Source organism: Stenella coeruleoalba, assembly GCF_951394435.1.
Source record: "Stenella coeruleoalba genome assembly, chromosome: 7".
Classification (NCBI taxonomy): domain Eukaryota; kingdom Metazoa; phylum Chordata; class Mammalia; order Artiodactyla; family Delphinidae; genus Stenella; species Stenella coeruleoalba.
The window spans coordinates 54,744,267-54,765,093 of record NC_137153.1 but is presented as its reverse complement, the minus strand read 5'-3'; the positions used below and the strand labels follow the sequence as shown (position 1 = coordinate 54,765,093).

The following is a 20,827-nucleotide window of genomic DNA, read 5'->3' as shown; positions in this document are numbered from 1 at the left end:
AGACTAGCATTCCAGCTGTACAACCGTCTGCCTCACCCAGCCTCCCATATTGTTCCTGCTTTGGAAGCATCAACCTTTCATGCATCAACAGTTTGGTTAAGTGTTTCCCTGACTGTCAAAGTACCTTACCATTTCCAATCTCACAGCCCAGGTAATTCCTTCTTTCGTTTTTTTCTGGACTATTTCCCTTCTTTGGACTCTGTGGTCTCATTCCAGTTATCACTGCCCAGTAGCACGTGTACTCTTATTTAGTTACCAGTCTCATTGGAAGGAAGAAAAGAGCTCCTGAAGCCAAGGTCTGATGTGTCAATTTATGGTTAGTAATGGCGGTTCATCCTGACATCTGCTGGGATGGACCTCATACCAATTAGCAAAAAGCAAATTGTATCCATGTGTTGGCTGGCACATGTGTCCATTTGGTTCCAATGTAATGGTTTACTTGTATAATTGACAGCTAATATTCTCATTAGAAGTTTTTAGTACATCAGAGTGATATTTTCTTGGCTTAAAAAACATTACTGGACATTAGCTGGTCGCACAAATTGGCTATCTCCTAACTTATTTAAATTCGACAAATATTCACTAAGCATCTCCTCTGTGCAAGGTTCTGGGGCATACATATTTAACAGAGTTCTCCAAAGCAATCCTGTTAAAGATTAAAAGTATGGTCTCTGGATTACTGTGACCAGTACTGAAATCCTTGCTCATCAATTACCAGCTCTGTGCCCTGAGACAAATTATTTAATCGCTCTAAATCTCAGTTACTTTCTCTGTAAAATGGGAGGAATAACAATGTCTAGTAGTTCTGAGGATTTCCACACACATGAAGTGTCTAGCAAACTGCCTGACACAGAACAAGTGCTTGGATAGTAATGGCAGATGTTATTAGACAATATTAAGCTCATTTTGATTTTTAAGAGTTAAGAAAACAAACTCAGGGAGGTGAAAGTGACTGCAGAGATATGGCCTAGAGTCTTGGCTTTGCTTCTTATTAGCTGGTTTTGCTTGGACAAGTCACTCAACTTCTCAGGGCCTCAATCACTCCATCCTTGCTAGAACCGTGCTTGGTACATAGTAGACACAATAAATACTTGGTGAATGAACCAATGCATGACAGAAATTGCAAAAATCTAGCTGGGTTCTGAAGCACCTTCCTAGCTCTGATGGGTCATATTTTGATATCTCATGAGATGCATTCTTGTTTTGTAAGAACATCCATCCTAGGCCATGAGAAAATAAAACTTTTGGGGTCTTTGCTTCCTTTATTATTTTCAATTTTCATCAAAGACATATTCCTCATTAAGGTTTGCATTTCAGTTCTTGTACTTCTAAAAGCCATTAATTTAAAAAAACTATAAAAGTGAAGCCCACCATTAATTATCTGAGCTGGAAGAATGCATAATTCAACAAGCACTGTCATATAATTTGCATATAAATGAAGTGTAAATAAAAGCAAGTGGGAGTATTATTTACTCTGAAACTAGATGTATACCTTAAAAAAAAAATCGGGGAGGGGAAGATGGTGGAAGAGTAAGATGTGGAGATCACCGTCCTCCCCACAGATACACCAGAAATACATCTACACGCGGAGCAACTCCTACAGAACACCTACTGAATGCTGGCAGAAGACCTCAGACCTCCCAAAAGGCAAGAAACCCCCTACGTACCTGGGTAGGGCAAAAGAAAAAAAGAAAAAACAGAGACAAAAGAATAGGGACGGGACCTGCACCAGTGGGAGGGAGCTGTGAAGGAGGAAAGGTTTCCACACACTAGGAAGCCCCTTTGCGGGCAGAGCCTGCGGGAGGCGGAGGGGGGAGCTTTAGAGCCATGGAGGAGAGCACAGCAACAGGGGTGCGGAGGGCAAAGCGGGGAGATTCCCGCACAGAGGATCGGTGTCGACCGGCACTCACCAGCCCGAGAGGCTTGTCTGCTCATCCGCCGGGGTGGGCGGGGCTGCGAGCTGAGGCTCGGGCTTTGGTCGGAGCGCAGGGAGAGGACTGGGGTTGGCTGCGTGAACACAGCCTGCAGGAGGGAGTCTGGGAAAAGGTCTGGAGCTGCTGAAGAGGCAAGAGACTTTTTCTTCCCTCTTTGTTTCCTGGTGCGCGAGGAGAGGGGTTTAAAAGCGCTGCTTAAAGGAGCTCCAGAGACGGGCGCGAGCCGCGGCTGAAAGCACGTACCCCAGAGGCGGGCATGAGACGCTAAGGCTGCTGCTGCTAACACCAAGAAGCCTGTGTGCGAACACAGGTCACTATCCACACCCTCCGTCTGGGGAGCCTGTGCAGCCCGCCACTGCCAGGTTCCTGGGATCCAGGGGCAACTTCCCCGGGAGAACGCACGGCGGGCCTCAGGCTGGTGCAACGTCACGCCAGCCTCTGCCGCCGCAGGCTCGCCCTGCACTCCGTGCCCCTCCCTCCCCCCGGCCTGAGTGAGCCAGAGCCCCCGAATCAGCGGCTCTTTTAACCCTGTCCTGTCTGAGCAAAAAACAGACGCCCTCCAGCGACCTACACGCAGAGGCGGGGCCAAATCCAAAGCTGAGCCCTGGGAGCTGTGAGAACAAAGAAGCGAAAGGGAAATCTCTCCCAGCAGCCTCAGAAGCAGTGGATTAAAGCTCCACAATCAACTTGATGTACCCTGCATCTGGGGAATACATGAATAGACAACGAGTCATCCCAAATTGAGGAGGTGGGCTTCGAGAGCAAGATCTATGATTTTTTTCCCCTTTTCCTCTTTTTGTGAGTGTGTATGTGTATGCTTCTGTGTGAGATTTTGTCTGTATAGCTTTGCTTCCACCATTTGTCCTAAGGTTCTATCTGTCCCTTTTTTTTCTAAATATTTTTTAATTTAATAACTTTATTATATTTTACTTTATTTTACTGTATCTTCTTTCTTTCTTTCCTTTTTCCTTCCTTCCCTCCTTCCTTCCTCCCTCCCTCCTTTCTTTCTTTCCTTCTTCCTTCCTTCCCTCCTTTCTTTCTTTCTTTCTACTTCTACTAATTCTTTCTCTCCACTTTTTCTCCCTTTTATTCTGAGCCGTGTGGATGAAAGGCTCTTGGTGCTAAAGCCAGGAGTCAGTGCTGTGTCTCTGAGATGGGAGAGCCAACTTCAGGACACTGGTCCACAAGAGACCTCCCAGCTCCACTTAATATCAAATGGCAAAAATCTCCCAGAGATCCTCCATCTCAACACCAGCACCCAGCTTCACTCAACCACCAGCAAGCTACAGTGCTGGACATCCTATGCCAAACAACTAGCAAGACAGGAACACAACCCCACCCATTAGCAGAGAGGCTGCCTAAAATCATAATAAGTCCACAGACACCCCAAAACACACCACCAGATGTGGACCTGCCCACCAGAGAGACAAGATCCAGCCTCATCCACCAGAACACAGGCACTAGTCCCCTCCACCAGGAAGCCTACACAACCCACTGAACCAACCTCAGCCACTGGGGACAGACACCAAAAACAATGGGAACTACGAACCTGCAGCCTGTGAAAAGGAGACCCCAAACACAGTACTTTCACCAATGGACAGATCATCCAAAATGAAAATAAATAAGGAAACACAAGCTTTAAATGATACATTAAACAAGATGGACTTAATTGATATGTATAGGCCACTCCATGCAAAAACAACAGAATACACATTTTTCTCAAGTGCTCATGGAACATTCTCCAGGATAGATCATATCTTGGGTCACAAATCAAGCCTTGGCAAATTTAAGAAAATTGAAATTGTATCAAGTATCTTTTCCAACCACAACGCCATGAGACTAGATATCAATTACAGGAGAAGATCTGTAAAAAATACAAACACATGGAGGCTAAACAATACACTACTTAATAACGAAGTGATCACTGAAGAAATCAAAGAGGAAATCAAAAAATACCTAGAAACAAATGACAATGGAGACACGACGACCCAAAACCTATGGGATGCAGCAAAAGCAGTTCTAAGAGGGAAGTTTATAGCAATACAAGCCCACCTTAAGAAACAGGAAACGTCTTGAATAAACAACCTAACCTTGCACCTAAAGCAATTAGAGAAAGAAGAAGAAAAAACCCCAAAGTTAGCAGAAGGAAAGAAATCATAAAAATCAGATCAGAAATAAATGAAAAAGACATGAAGGAAACAATAGCAAAGATCAATAAAACTACAAGCTGGTTCTTTGAGAAGATAAACAAAATAGATAAACCATTAGCCAGACTCATCAAGAAAAAAAGGGAGAAGACTCAAATCAATAGAATTAGAAATGAAAAAGGAGAAGTAACAACTGACACTGCAGAAATACAAAAGCTCATGAGAGATTACTACAAGCAACTCTATGCCAATAAAATGGACAACCTGGAAGAAATGGACAAATTCTTAGAAATGCACAACCTGCCAAGACTTAATCAGGAAGAAATAGAAAATATGAACAGACCAATCACAGGCACTGAAATTGAAACTGTGATTAAAAATCTTCCAACAAACAAAAGCCCAGGACCAGATGGCTTCACAAGGCAAATTCTATCAAACATTTAGAGAAGAGCTAACACCTATCCTTCTCAAAGTCTTCCAAAATATAGCAGAGGGAGGAACACTCCCAAATTCATTCTACGAGGCCACCATCACCTTGATACCAAAACCAGACAAGGACGTCACAGAGAACGAAAACTACAGGCCAATATCACTGATGAACATAGATGCAAAAATCCTCAACAAAATACTAGCAAACAGAATCCAACAGCACATTAAAAGGATCATACACCATGATCAAGTGGGGTTTATTCCAGGAATGCAAGGATTCTTCAATATACACAAATCTATCAATGTGATACACCATATTAACAAATTGAAGGAGAAAAACCTTATGATCATCTCAATAGATGCAGAGAAAGCTTTTGACAAAATTCAACACCCATTTATGATAAAAACCCTGCAGAAAGTAGGCATAGAGGGAACTTTCCTCAACATAATAAAGGCCATATATGACAAACCCACAGCCAACATTGTCCTCAATGGTGAAAAACTGAAAGCATTTCCACTAAGATCAGGAACAAGACAAGGTTGCCCACTCTCACCACTCTTATTCAATATAGTTTTGGAAGTTTTAGCCACAGCAATCAGAGAAGAAAAGGAAATAAAAGGAATCCAAATTGGAAAAGAAGAAGTAAAGCTGTCACTGTTTGCAGATGACATGATACTATACATAGAGAATCCTAAAGATGCTACCAGAAAACTACTAGAGCTAATCAATGAATTTGGTAAAGTTGCAGGATACAAAATTAATGCACAGAAATCTCTGGCATTCCTATACACTAATGATGAAAAATCTGAAAGTGAAATCAAAGAAAACACTCCCATTTGCCATTGCAACAAAAAGAATAAAATATCTAGGAATAAACCTACCTAAGGAGACAAAAGACCTGTATGCAGAAAATTATAAGACACTGATGAAAGAAATTAAAGATGATACAAATAGATGGAGAGATATACCACGTTCTTGGATTAGAAGAATCAACATTGTGAAAATGACTCTACTACCCAAAGCAATCTACAGATTCAATGCAATCCCTATCAAACTACCACTGGCATTTTTCACAGAACTAGAACAAAAAATTTCACAATTTGTATGGAAACACAAAAGACCCCGAATAGCCAAAGCAATCTTGAGAACGTAAAACGGAGCTGGAGGAATCAGACTCCCTGACTTCAGACTATACTACAAAGCTACAGTAATCAAGATAGTATGGTACTGGCACAAAAACAGAAATATAGATCAATGGAACAGGATAGAAAGCCCAGAGATAAACCCACACACATATGGTCACCTTATCTTTGATAAAGGAGGCAGGAATGTACAGTGGAGAAAGGACAGCCTCTTCAGTAAGTGGTGCTGAGAAAACTGGACAGGTACATGTAAAAGTATGAGATTAGATCACTCCCTAACACCATACACAAAAATAAGCTCAAAATGGATTAAAGACCAAAATGTAAGGCCAGAAACTATCAAACTCTTAGAGGAAAACATAGGCAGAACACTCTATGACATAAATCACAGCAAGATCCTTTCTGACCCACCTCCTAGAGAAATGGAAATAAAAATAAACAAATGGGACCTAATGAAACTTCAAAGCTTTTGCACAGCAAAGGAAACCATAAACAAGACCAAAAGACAACCCTCAGAATGGGAGAAAATAGTTGCAAATGAAGCAACTGACAAAGGATTAATTTCCAAAATTTACAAGCAGCTCAATAACAAAAAAACAAACAACCCAATCCAAAAATGGGCAGAAGACTTAAATAGACATTTCTCCAAAGAAGATATACAGACTGCCAACAAGCACATGAAAGAATGCTCAACATCATTAATCATTAGAGAAATGCAAATCAAAACTACAATGAGATATCATCTCACACCAGTCAAAATGGCCATCATCAAACAATCTAGAAACAATAAATGCTGGAGAGGGTGTAGAGAAAAGGGAACACTCTTACACTGCTGGTGGGAATGTGAATTGGTTCAGCCACTATGGAGAACAGTACGGAGATTCCTTAAAAAACTACAAACTACCATATGACCCAGCAATCCCACTACTGGGCATATCCCCTGAGAAAACCATAATTCAAAAAGAGTCATGTACCAAAATGTTCATTGCAGCTCTATTTACAATAGCCCGGAGATGGAAACAACCTAAGTGCCCATCATCGGATGAATGGATAAAGAAGGTGTGGCACATATATACAATGGAATATTACTCAGCCATAAAAAGAAACGAAATTGAGCTATCTGTAATGAGGTGGATAGACCTAGAGTCTGTCATACAGAGTGAAGTAAGTCAGAAAGAGAAAGACAAATACTGTATGCTAACACATATATATGGAATTTAAGAAAAAGAAAATGTCATGAAGAACCTAGGGGTAAGAGAGGAATAAAGACACAGACCTACTGGAGAATGGACTTGAGGATATGGGGAGGGGGAAGGGTGAGCTGTGACAAAGCGAGAGAGAGGCATGGACATATATACACTACCAAACGTAAGGTAGATAGCTAGTGGGAAGCAGCCACATAGCACAGGGATATCAGCTCGGTGCTTTGTGACCGCCTGGAGGGGTGGGATAGGGAGGGTGGGAGGGAGGGAGATGCAGGAGGGAAGAGATATGGGAACATATGTATATGTATAACTGATTCACTTTGTTATAAAGCAGAAACTAACACATCATTGTAAAGCAATTATACCCCAATAAAGATGTTAAAAAAAATCGTGTTTTCATTGTAATTATTGTCAAGGTTTGGGATGCTCATCTCCGTGGGTAATTCAAAAACTACTCAGGAGGCAGAGCTGCCAGGCTCTGAGGAGTAGCAAGTGTCTATTAATTGATAGTTTTCTCTTTTGTCTCTCCTCTCCCTAGATAATTTTTCAAGAGGCCCTTGTGGCAGGACATGAGGACCATGGCAGACTGCAAAAATGACCGCATCACTTTGCAATTCCTCCCATGAAGAGATGAGGTCTATTTCCCAAGCCTCTGAATCTGGGCTGGCCTTATGCCTTGAATTGACTAATAGAATGTGGTGGAAATGACAGTGTGCAGATTCTGAACTAGATCTTTGTGGCTTTGCGGCTTTCACTTTCACTACTCTTTCATTTTCACTACATTCACTACTCCATCATGTGAATAAGCCCAGGCTAGCCTGCTTAAGGATACAAGACCAGTGGAACAGAGACAAGGTGTTCCAGCTGACACACGCCTACACCAACCAGCCCTCAGCCGTATAAGTAAGTAGCAGAACTGTCAGGCTGAGCCCCACCTAAATCACCAACTCATAGAATTATGGGCCAAAAAAATGCTTGTTGTTTTAAGCCACTAAGTTTTGGGGTGGTGTGTTACACAGCAAGAGCTAACTGACACAAGATCAAGCCTAATGAAACTCTCCTGAGCTGAGCATGAGTAAGAAGCCACCTACTGGCCTTTGTATCAATCGGCATGCTTTCGTTCGGCATTTCATGTACGCAAAGAATGACCATATAACTCAAACCGGCATGCTTTGAGAGTAAACTCGGACTAGCTCAGGCAAACGGGGATATATGGTCACCTTAAATTAGCAATATTGTACTGATAGTTATCTCTTTATGCTTTCCTGAATCACAGAATGTCACCGCTGGCAGGGAATCTAGAGAGCTTCCTCCACTCCTGTATTTCACAGAGGAGGAAATATGGGGTCCAGAGTTGAGAAGTAACTTTCCCATGATTGCACAGCTCATGAATCGTGTGGGAAAAGCCACTGTAGTAAATGGTAGCATGAGAACGCTCCAGAGTCAGGAGACTTGGGTTCGAGTCTAGCTGCTCTCACTAGTACAGCTGTGCAATCTTGCTCTGTAGTTCTATGTGGTCATGCTTTGTTTCCTCTACTGAGTTTAGAGCATCTTAAAAATGGGAATTGTGACTGATGTGTCTTTATATCTTTTTTAGGGCATAAGCCTGATGCCTGGCATATAATAGGTGCTCAATAAATATTTGCTGAGGAAATCTAGAAACACCCAGTGTTCTACCTAGGAGTCTCATTTCTGCTTGGAACAGCACATGGTATACTCAGAAAGAAACAGAAAAAAATCCAGTCCATCCAGGGATGGCCCTTGGGGGTGCAGTGAGGAAAAGCCCCATTGGCTACCCCAGCGCACGCTGCAGGGGCTGGCTCCCACGAGATGCTGCTCAGCGAATGACCAGTCAGCAGTACTACAGGGGGGACATCATGTTCAGCTGTATTTGCTTGCTTTGAACCCCTCAGGTTAAGAGTATCAGCCTCTGTTTCGATCCAGGTAACTACAGCCATGGTGGAATCCTGTTTGCTGTCTAGGAGTTACAGGTTGAGAACTCTGATCTTCCCTAACAGTTTCCTTGACCTATCAGATCAGATCACGGAGGGGACGAACACTTTGCCAGCCTTTGCTCTAAGAGTCCCATGCAGCCCTGTGATTCTAGGGCCTTGAGTCATAGGCAGCTTCCTCCCATTCCTGCACATCTTCCTGATGGCTTCAGCAGTTGTGTGCTGACATCAATCACTCATTTGTTAAAAATTTATTTATTTATTTATTTTGCGGTACGCAGGCCTCTCACTGCTGTGGCCTCTCCCGTTTGCGGAGCACAGGCTCTGGACGCGCAGGCTCAGCGGCCATGGCTCACGGGCCCAGCCGCTCCGCGGCATGTGGGATCTTCCCGGACTGGGGCATGAACCCGTGTCCCCTGCATCGGCAGGCGGACTCTCAACCACTGCGCCACCAGGGAAGGCCTAAAAATTTATTTTTAAAATTATTATTAACATTTTAAAATTGAGGTATAGTTGATTTATAATATTGTGTTAGTTTCAGGTGTACAGTACAGCAATTCTGTTATATATTGGGTTAGTCAAAAAGTTCGTTCAGCTTTAAGTGAAAATAAAAGACACATTTTTCATTTTCACCAAGAATTTTATTGAACAATGTATTCACTAACCGAACGAAATTTTTGGCCAAACCAATATGTATTATATGTATTCTTCTTCAGATTCTCTTCCCTTATAGGTTATTACAAGATATTGAGTATAGTTCCCTGTGCTATACAGCAGGTCCTTGTTAGTTATCTATTTGATAATATCAGTCAGTCTTATCAGTGAACCAGACCCCACTACTCTGGGCCATATCACTCTAGGCCTGCTGTGGGGATTTAGAAAACCCTGTCTGTCTCCCTCATTTTCCTCCCTGAGTTAAGCAAAAGCATCGGACTAAACAGCAGAGCAATGGCGACAGAAAGAGAGAGAGACAGAGAGAATGAGTGAGTGAGTGCATGTGAGCACACACATCTCAGAAATGTTAATGTGATGGGAGCCAAGAAGAAACTGAACGCATTCCAGCTATTTGGCTGCAGGTTTCCAGGAAGCCAGGCCTTTGCATACAGCAGATGCTCTGTAACAGCATCTTGAACAAAGAAACCTAGATAGCACCTTAAGTGAGCCACACCTGCTACACTCACCCTTTCCTAGGAATCGTCTAATGTCAGGAGTCCTTAAATGAGGGGTCATTCCTGGCCTGTACTTGACAAGACAAGGCTCTCTATCAGGCTGGATTATTTCTAGGTCAGGGTAACGAGACAGGATTTTTCTCCAGTCTTTTTCAAGGGAGGAAGGTGTGATCATCACAGGGCTCTTGAAGAGGGATGCTACATTATGCTGGATGTTACCACAGTATTCTATTCCAAATGCTTTTAGAAATAATGTTTTCAGATTTCTACCTTCTGGCATCAAGAAATATGAGGAAGAGGGGCTTCCCTGGTGGTGCAGTGGTTGAGAGTCCGCCTGCCGATGCAGGGGACACGGGTTCGTGCCCCGGTCCGGGAAGATCCCACATGCCGCGGAGCGGCTGGGCCCGTGAGCCATGGCCACTGAGCCTGCGCGTCCGGAGCCTGTGCTCCGCAACGGGAGAGGCCACAACAGTGAGAGGCTCACGTACCACCACCAAAAAAAAAGAAATATGAGGAAGAGCCCAAGCTGTGTGGTCACACGGGCCTGGATCTGAATCTCAGCTCTATGACCTAGGAAGTGACCAGGCTTGAGCTAGTTAACTCTTTTTGCCTAAGTTTCTTTCTACTTATGCCAATTATATGTATGTGTGTGTATATATATATATATATAATTTTATATATATATATATAGTGCAGGCATATATATATATATATATATGTATATGCCCATACTAGATGTTTTCTGAGATTTACAATAGAATTTATGGAGTATACCAAGGATAGAGCATGATACATAGTAGGTACACACGTTTGTTGAATGAGTACGTGTGTGTATAGGGCCATAATAAAAAGTAGAGCTGTTTCTCCTTATCTCTCATTAGTTCTTTCACCCTTTGGGACAGTGGCCCAGGAACCCAGTTTGACGCTACTGGGAAAGGATGTTCTTTTGATTTGATATACATTCAGATTGTACTTTGCTGATTATAAGATGGTATTGTGTTCACAGCATCCAGTACATAATAGCGGCAGATAATAATATTGATTATGGTAATGATAATAATACCGGTGGGAGCAGATCAGACATACAGGCATTTACACCAGACGAAAGCATTTCTGTAAATTATTTTTTGAATCGAACGAATAATTCACGTACACAAACATTCAACAAAATGTGAGTCACCCTTCTGCCTCAGACCTTCAGTTCCCCTTTGCAGAGACAATCACCGTAGTGGTTTTAAACCATGGTCGCAAGTTCTCTGAAACTGCTACCATCGAGGGTGTCATATGCTATAGGACACTGATATGTTCTAGGGAGACTTCTTATCTCCTCCCCTTTAATCAAGACAGACTTACGACTGCTTTGAGCAGTAGGGTTCAGTGGAGGTGACTCTGTGACTGCTGAGACTAGGCCATCAGAGACAATGCAGCTTCTCCTTGTGTTGCTAGAACACTCACTCTTGGAGTCCTGATCTCTTATGTAAGACATCTGACTATCCTGACGCCTCCATACCGTGAGAAAACCCTAGTCACGTAGAGAGGCCACGTTAGGCTCTCCAGTAGACAGTCCCAGCTGAGCCCAGAATTTGAATCATCTCTGCCCAGGTGCCAGAAACGTGAGCCAGGACATCTCCAGATGATTCCAGCCCCCAGCCACTTGAGTCTTCCCAGCTGAGGCCCCAAACACTGTGGAGCAGAGACCAGCCATCCCCAACGTGTCCACAGGATCCACGAGCAGAATAAAATGGTTGTCATTTCATTACCACTAAGTTTTGGGGCCGTTCATTACGTAGTTTCAACAGCCAGAACCATCACTATTATTGTGTATTTGTCCAGAGAAATTTCAGGCACATATATATGCATATACATGTGTATACGTCACCCCCTTTTCCTTTTAAGACAAGTAGAAGCAGGCTGTGCATACTGCTATATGCTGCGCTTTTTACAAGAAATTCATTTCAAAAAAAAAAAAATGCTCTACTCACAGGTTTGCGAACATCAGGTAAGGTAATCCAGAGAGGAAACACTATGGGGAAAACAATCAGGAACGTGACTTGCTTGTGGGTATCGGAAGGCCAGGCCAGGCTGAGAGGCTGGTCCTCCTCGTCTTCACCCGTCTCTGTGGTCTGTTGTAGAAAGAGAGAGAGAGAAAATGAACAAAAAAGACAATAACATCTGCAGGCCACAAAGCAAGGAGAGAAGTTCCGGATCTCATTAGGAGTTTTCTTGGGTCATCTCAGCTGCTTCATCCATGTAATTTTTAGGTTTGTAAGAGAACCCCACCTTGTCATAGTCTGACTCCCAGGAACAAACAATGCATTGCTCAGCCATGAGAATTTAAGAACTGTCTTTCCCTTCCCTGAACACTCTCCAGCTTCTCACTTTCCTGAACTGATCCTTCAACTGGAGTGGACTCTGATCCATGAACTTAGGAGAAACCATACCTGCAGAGCAAAAGACCCCAATGCCAACTTTCTTCTCTCTTCTTGAGGAGAAAGCCACAGGATTCAGTATCCTTGGGAATACATTTTTTTTAATTAAAATAATTAAAAATCATTTTTTTAGAACACTGATTTGGAGTGGGCAAATGAAAGTAACCACAGAAATCAGTCGGTAACAATACTCAACTCCCTTCAGTGACCCTGGAATAGTTAAGTTCATGGATTATTGTGTGGTTGTGAGTTTCTAACCTGCTTAATCACCTCGTTAAATTCGAAACCATTTTATTTCCGGCCAAAGGCTTATTATGCAAACATATATATGCATTCACAGAGAAACAGAGTATGGAAGTAGAGGATGCTAAACCTGTGGGGGTCGAGCACACAGGGCTGCAGAGCCAGGGGGTAAACTTCAGAGTTTCTGACCTGGCAGCAAGCGGCCAGCGTATTATTCGCTGCCTGCTGAGGTCAGCAGCTTCTGAGGTCCCAGAGCTAGAAGGGACAGAAGGTGGATCAGGGCCTGGCAGGATGACCATTAGCCTGTCAGATGGGCCCTCCAAGCCTCCGAAACAGCACTGCAGACAGCATCAATCACTCCCTTCTCTGCTTGTTTAAAAATGAAAGTGCAGCAGCAGGACCAAGCGTCAGGTCTAAAAATATCAATAGGAACATTTCCATGGATGCTTCCTTTTGAGACCATATAAATAACCCACACAGGCTTCATACAGCTCCTGCCCTCCCCCCTGCCCCCCACCCATGGCTCTTGCTTCCAGCATCCTGTGCTATTTCAAGCAGCACTGAATCCCCCCAGCACTTCTCTCCCTAGGGAGGTGGTAAGTGGGCCAGGCTTGGGCAAGTTGTCTTAGAGGAAAAGGATAAGACTAGAGGCAGGGCTGGGTGTGAGGCCCGATTTGCTGCATGTTATGTTTCTTTTTTTTTTTTTGTGGTACGCAGGCCTCTCACTGTTGTGGCCTCTCCCATTGCGGAGCACAGGCTCAGCGGCCATGGGCCAGCCGCTCCGTGGCATGTGGGATCTTCCCGGACCGGGGCACAAACCCGTGTCCCTTGCATCGGCAGGCGGACTCTCAACCATTGCGCCACCAGGAAAGCCCACGTTATGTTTATTATTTATAATTTACACCCTAGTACTGCCAAAAGGATTTGTAGTGGTTTACACAATCACCCCCACTTTCTCTCCAGAAGTTAAAATTTAAAAAAAATTATTAAAAAAAGCTAATCTTAAGCCATACTGAAAAAGGTTCTTTCTCTTTCATGGATGTCCTTGGCAGTGGGTGAACGAATTTTAAACACCAAATATGAGAGAAATAAGAGGATTAGGGAATAAGGCAGAATTAGGAAGTCAGCACGGTTTATTCAGGTTGTCTGCATCCTCATTAAATATACTTCTTATGCTCCCCATCCCTTTGCTATGCAATATGTTGGAAAAGAAGGAAGATCTAAAATCAGTAATCTACATTTCCACCTTAGGAAACTAGAAAAAGAAAAGCAAATTAAATCCAAAGTAAGCAGAAGAAAAGAAATAATAAACATTAGGGCAGAAATCAATAAAGTTCAACTAATCTATGACAAAGGAGGCAAGGATATACAATGGAGAAAAGACAGTCTCGTCAATACGGGGTGCTGGGAAAACTGGTCAGCTACATGTCAAAGAATGAAATTAGAACACTACCTAACACCATATGCAAAAATAAACTCAGAATGGATTAAAGACCTAAATTTAAGACCGGACACTATAAAACTCTTAGAGGAAAACAAAGGAAGAACACTCTTTGACATAAATCACAGCAAGATCTTTTTTGACCCACCTCCTAGAGTAATGGAAATAAAAACAAAAATAAACAAATGGAACATAATGAAACTTACAATCTTTTGCACAGCAAAGGAAACCATAAACAATACGAAAAGACAACCCTAGAATGAGAGAAAATATTTGCAAATGAATCAATGGACAAAAGATTAATCTCCAAAATATATAAACAGCTCACGCAGCTCAATATTAAAAAAACAAACAACCCAATCAAAAAATGGGCAGGAGACCTAAACAGACATTTCTCCAAAGAAGACACACAGATGGCCAAGAAGCACATGAAAAGCTGCTCAACATCACTAATTATTAGAGAAACGCAAATCAAAACTACAATGAGGTATCACCTCACACCAGTTAGAATGGGCATCATCAGAAAATCTACAAACAACAAATGCTGGAGAGGGTGTGGAGAAAAGGGAACCCTCTTGCACTGTTGGTGGGAATGTAAATTGATACAGCCACTATGGAGAACAGTATGGAGGTTCCTTAAAAAACTAAAAATTGAATTACCATATGATCCAGCAATCCCACTACTGGGCATATACCCAGAGAAAACCATAATTCAAAGAGACACATGCACCCCAATGTTCATTGCAGCACTATTTACAATAGCCAGGACATGGAATCAACCTAAATGCCCATCGACAGACGGATGGATAAAGACGATGTGGTACATATATACAATGGAATATTACTCAGCCATAAAAGGGAACGAAATGGGGTCATTTGTAGAGATGTGGATGGACCTAGAGACTGTCATACAGAATGAAGCAAGTCAGAAAGAGAAAAACAAATATCATATATTAACGCATGTATGTGGAATCTAGAAAAATGGTACAGATGAACCGGTTTTCAAGGCAAAAATAGAGACACAGATGTAGAGAACAAATGTATGCACACCAAGGGAGGAAAGCGGGGGTGGGGTGGTGGTGGGATGAATTGGGAGATTGGGATTGACATGTATACACTACTATGTATAAAATAGATAACTAATAAGAACCTGCTGTATAAAAAAAATGTTTGTGAGAAAAAAAATAAATCAGTGAAAGTGAAAACAGGAAGTCAACAGAGAAAGTCAACAAAACCAAAAGCTGTTTCCTTTGCTATGTAGTTCATGCGGGTTCATCCACTGCTTCTTTTACTTATCCCGAGGGCTCACATCCCTGACAGAAGCTTGGGCATGCTGCCCCTGGTTCCTCTTCTGAGCCAACTCATCGTCCTCCCAGAAGATGTAGCGGACGTAGAGAGTACCACTCCCTGCTGGGCTCACCAGCCTCCCAAGCTGTCAGTTGACTACATGAATAATCTCTGTGTAATCAGACCAGTGAAGATTAGGAGACAGGTGCATTTTAGCTGTTCCCTCCCAGATACGATCTTTCTTGTTTAATCCAAATGAATGACTTTCCCCTCCCCACCTGGTAGATGCCTCAGGAATAGGGAGGACCATGGGAGAGTTGAGAATTTGCAGTCTGCCTAATAAGTACCCTGTCTCATGCAAGGTAGGTGGTTTTATTCAGATAGAGGATGCCAGCACTTCCTTGAAGACCCATCAGGCTGATCTGATGAGCTCATCAAGGCTCCTCCCACTTCCAGAGTTGACACTCCCCCCAGTCAGGTCCCCCACTGCCATCTGCAATCGAGCAACTCCTCTCTAAACTCTAAGCTAACCTTTTTCAGAGAAAAAACAAAAGCAACTCTTTATGACTCATATCATTTTAATGACACCAACAGATGGTGACATTTCATCAATAACCCTTGTGCTTATAACCTACGGATTAGCTCCTTTCTCAATCTGCCAAAGTCACCAGGCAGGCAGTACCCCTAGAATATAGTAGAAAATAATTGTCTGTTTAGATACATAAGCTCTAAACATACTACTGGTCCAACACAAACAATTAGCTCTATTGTACGGCTTCCAAAATCTGCATTTGAGGTTGCTGTTGCTAGGGCAGAAACGGACGAGGAGAAGAGATTGGGTCTCAGGCTGTACAAACAGTGCTCTCCGTGGGGACTTCACGGCCTCTTGGGGACAAATCTTGCTATAGAGAAGTACAGGAGCCCAGAACCCTTCGGAGGATTCTAGAGGTGCCTGGGGAGCAAGGTTGTCAGCATATTCAGGGGAAATTCTCTTTGTCTTTTTGCCAAGTGCAATCTCACTCTGGTTCAGTGGGCAACAGCTTGCAAGCTGGTTAGAGGGAAAAAATTCTGTTCCAAGTCTGGGGGCTCGATTTGCCTTTGCCCAAGCTGGGGCTGCTGGCATGCTCATTTGTCTCGGCCCCGGGAGAGGCTGGCCACTGATTTTCCAGCTTTTCCTGGAGTTGCGGCATCCTGGCTTTGACCTTGCAAAAATCCATCCTTACCTCCTAAAGCTTCTGCAGCACGTCTATAGAAAAAAAACAAGGCAAAATGATCCTGAAAAAGTTCAAATGTCTCGTGATAGCTTAAGGTAGTTTGAGATCTACTGGGGTCTCCACAGAATCCCTAGAATTTTGTAAAACCAGGGTACCAATGACTGCTTTAGGGCCTTGTAATCTCTGACATGGAAAATCTGAGCCTAAGACGTAGAACTGTAAGTTTCCACATTCTGGTTGTCTGATCTTGAAGGAGTCAGTGCAGCCTGGTGGGAAGAGCAGGTGGTGGAGAATCAGGAATCCTGGCTGCCTTTCTCTGCTCGAGCTGGGATTCCTTGGGTGGTGACCATGACCACCTGCAAGTATTCACTGAGTTCTTTTTAGGTAGAAAGCATTGCACTAAGTTCTGGGACTCTTGATTTGAAGGAGACTTGGATTTCAAAGGGGAGACAGAACAAATGGCTCCAAAGAATTTATTCTTTATCTAGTTACGGGGATGCTGGCAACAGCTTCTGCGTGTTCTCTAGTATCTATTCTGCCTGTTATGGATTGAATTGTGTCTCCCCAAACTCATATTTTGAAGACCCAACCCCCAGGACCTTAGCTGTGACTGGAGATAGGGCCCTTAAAGAGGTGATTAAGTTAAAATGAGGACATTAGGGCGGGTCTTAACCCAATACGACTGGTGTCCTCATAAGAACAGGATATTAGGACTCATGGAGAGACACCAGGGATGTGCATGCACGGAGGAAAGGCCGTGGGAGGACACAGCAAGAAGGCAGCCATCTGCAAGGAGAGGGGCCTCAGAGGAAAACAACCTGTAGGCCCCTTGATCTTGGATATCCAGCCTCCGGAACCGTGAGGAAATAAATTTCGGTGGTTTAAGCCACGCAGCCTGTGGTATTTTGTTATAGCAGCCCTAGCAACCTAATACACCGCCCTTGCGCTTTAGTGATAGAAGGCCTACTTTTACCTGGGTCTGGAATAAAGACTATTTCTAGTCTTCCTTGTAACAAGGTGTGGTCATGGGATGAAGTTCTGGCCAATGAGATGGAATGGGAAGTATTCTCTGCAACTTCTGGGATGTATCTTTGAAGGGTGGAGGTGTATCCTTCCTCACTCCTTCCTCCTTCTGGCTGCCAGGAATGGGGACATTTTGGCCAGAGCTTGAACAGCTATCTTAGACCATGAGGTGGAGAAATAGTATAAAAGGATCTGACCTCTGACACCCATCAAGAGCCATTCTAGCTCCGGGCTGCCTAAAAAGACTTGGGAGAGACAGAAAATTCTATCTTACTTAAGCTGTTGTTATTTTGGGGTTTTGGTTGCTCACAGTAGAACCTTATCCTGGCTGATCCAGTGTCCTCTTTAGGAGGAATCAAGGGAGAAAACTCTTTCACATCTCAGCACTGGGAAGAGTCAGGCTTCCTCCGAGAAACAGAAATCCGTGCATCAGGGAAACGATAATCTTTATTTTTTGGTACTGGGGAGTTCAGAGCCAAATCTGTAACCCTGTCCAGCAATCACAGCACTGGAATCTGCACTCACCTTACTCTAGTCTAACTCTCTTCCTTTCCTTTCCATCCTTTGCTGAATTTTCTCAAACTAGTCATTTTATCCTCTTACATCAGATGTATTTTTGCAAGCAGCTCGAATCTTTGTGAAGGTGGGGCAGACCTAAAAATAAAACTCTGCAGTGGTCCAACAGAATTTTGGGGATAACTTTATGAGTGAGAGAGAGGAAAGATGTTACTGTACATGACAACACATGACAAATGGACAACTACCTTCTTGGATTCATTATCAATACTGAAGGTTGGAATCTGGAGGTCTGGCTATCAGAACACCTACAGATAGAAGAGAACAGTTCCAGGGGGCAGTAAGCACCTATTGGGAGGTCTCTGGAGCAATCAACTCATTTTTATTTTCCTTTATCTAGTGAATGGGAGGAGTGACAGCAGCCCGTCCATTTGTGGCCTAGCATTATGAGAATTGGTTCAGCTTCTTTGCACATGCATCTTGTTGGTTTTTTTTGGTTGTTGTTTTGTTTTTTTGTGTGGTACGCGGGCCTCTCACTGTTGTGGCCTCTCCCGTTGCAGAGCACAGGCTCTGGACGCGCAGGCTCAGCAGCCATGGCTCACAGGCCCAGCCACTCCGTGGCATGTGGGATCTTCCCGGACCGGGGCACGAACCCGCGTCCCCTGCATCGGCAGGTGGACTCTCAACCACTGCGCCACCAGGGAAGCCCTGCACGTGCATCTTATACTATTTCCACTTGTGCCTCGTCTGGATGGTTTGCCCCAGAGTAAGTGTCAGGTTCCCATTGGAGGGGCTTGAGTTGGATTTATTAGTCCAGAAGTTGCCTCTCCAGCCAGAAAAATATTTCTTGGAGGCAACTCAATTTCTTATTCTTGTCTGTGAAGGGCACTGTGCAAGATTCCTGCGTGAAGGTGAGCCCACTTTAATGCAATCTCTGTTGTCAGAGAATTAAAATGAACACCCAGGAGGCAGCTGAAAATAGGCCATCCTTGAGTTCAGTTTTATTGATTGGTAATAACATCTCATCTCCAGTTCACAAGGAGCAAAGCTCAGAGGATCGCTTGCACCTGCCTAGCTCTCAACTCGGTGGGGTTTGATTCTTCTTTAACCCCCTCAAAAGGACCAGTGAGTTCAGCACTCAGGAATGCCACCTCTTCCCACTGGAGAGTCCCTTCAGTGTGGCATGATGCTGGATAAAATGCAATGCCAGTACTTAGGTATCTCTGTAAAAATATAATTCATTTATGCTAAAATATTGGGCCAGGGTCAAACTGGGGGAAGGTGAAGATTTCAAGTGATTTGGACTTCTACTTAAAAAGAATGGTTCCTAGTATATTTGTTGCGGTTGCTGTTTCTACAATTTATATCTGTAGAAAAAAAGAATCAGTTTTACCTCCACATTGTTCAGTCACACAGATGCCCACACGAATGAGCAAATGGGGCAAAGCTCATGGAGTGCAGTGCGTGCTGTGAATCCCTAAGAAGACCCCGAAGCGCTGGGAGTGGGAAGAGACATCCATAAAAACATTCACCGAGCCTGAGATATGAGGCTGGGTGGGTGCATCAAGAATACTGAAACCGTCACCCTCAACAAAAGCCACTAATAAAACACGTGAAAGGGCTTCCCTGGTGGCGCAGTGGTTGAGAGTCCGCCTGCCGATGCAGGGGACACGGGTTCGTGCCCCGGTCCAGGAAGATCCCACATGCCGCGGAGCGGCTGGGCCCGTGAGCCATGGCCGCTGGGCCTGCGCGTCTGGAGCCTGTGCTCCGCAACGGGAAAGGCCACAACAGTGAGAGGCCCGCGTACCGCAAAAAAACCCAAACAAACAAACAAAAAACCACGTGAAATATGTAGGCTATGTGGGAGGTGTTCATCTGTAGACTGGGGATAGTAACTCTCAGGCAGTCTCAGGATGCACAGTACCTGGGAGAGACCAGGGGATCAGCACATGTTAACCTTCTTCCCTTCTGCCATTAATCTCATCTCTGCCACTAGCTAGCTATGTGACCCCAGGCAAATCAACGGAAATGCTGGAATAGCAGAAGAACACATACGTGTCACCTGTAAGGCATCTGGACCTGGTGCACCTCACCCCCTTTTAGGCCCCCAAAGTCCTTACAAACCTTGTCATTGTGAAGCAGAGCTTCTTTGTCCCCTGCAATGTTTTAATGTGGGACCACCTTCCTGTCCAAGAACTTGTCATTCATTTTATCATTTGGACACTGAATGATCTTGAAAGACAAGCTGCAATCATATAGACCTCTGCAACCATCTAGTGTAGGAACTTTAGGGTCCCAGAATTTCAGAGCTGGAGGGGTCCTGGGTCATTGAGTGCCGCCCCCTCCCAATTGAGGACCCTAAGATGAAGGGATATGCTGAAGGAAGGTCACAGTGCCAGGCTCATTTCACTCCCAACCCAAGGCTCTTCCAAAATACCACATGTCCTCCCCTCCTCACTCCTATAAAGTAGGTATGAATGTGCTTTATGTCCAATTACACTAGGTTTTCCAGCTTTTTGTAATAAATCAAATCTACTAAAACAAAAATGTTAGCTATGGCAAACACTAAGAACATAATTGACATAATTTTGGTTGATTTTCTTGAGTCTAGAACTAATGTCTGGTGGTTTGGATGCCCCACGTTCTTGCAAAAGCTGATCAGAAACATCTGATTCTTGGATGCACTCTTCCTTTT

The 20,827-nt window shown here is 43.8% G+C and overlaps 1 protein-coding gene across 3 annotated transcripts in view; it reads right to left on the bottom strand.

Annotated features, from left to right (window-relative positions):
* The window catches only part of SLC24A2 (solute carrier family 24 member 2), a 242,518-nt gene that overhangs the window by 14,298 nt on the left and 207,393 nt on the right, over positions 1–20,827 (bottom strand). For all 3 annotated transcript variants that reach the window (XM_079925518.1, XM_079925520.1, XM_079925519.1), the window contains one exon: positions 11,962–12,102. In XM_079925518.1, coding sequence (XP_079781644.1) covers positions 11,962–12,102 — 141 coding nt within the window. The remainder of the gene's footprint in view (positions 1–11,961; positions 12,103–20,827) is intronic.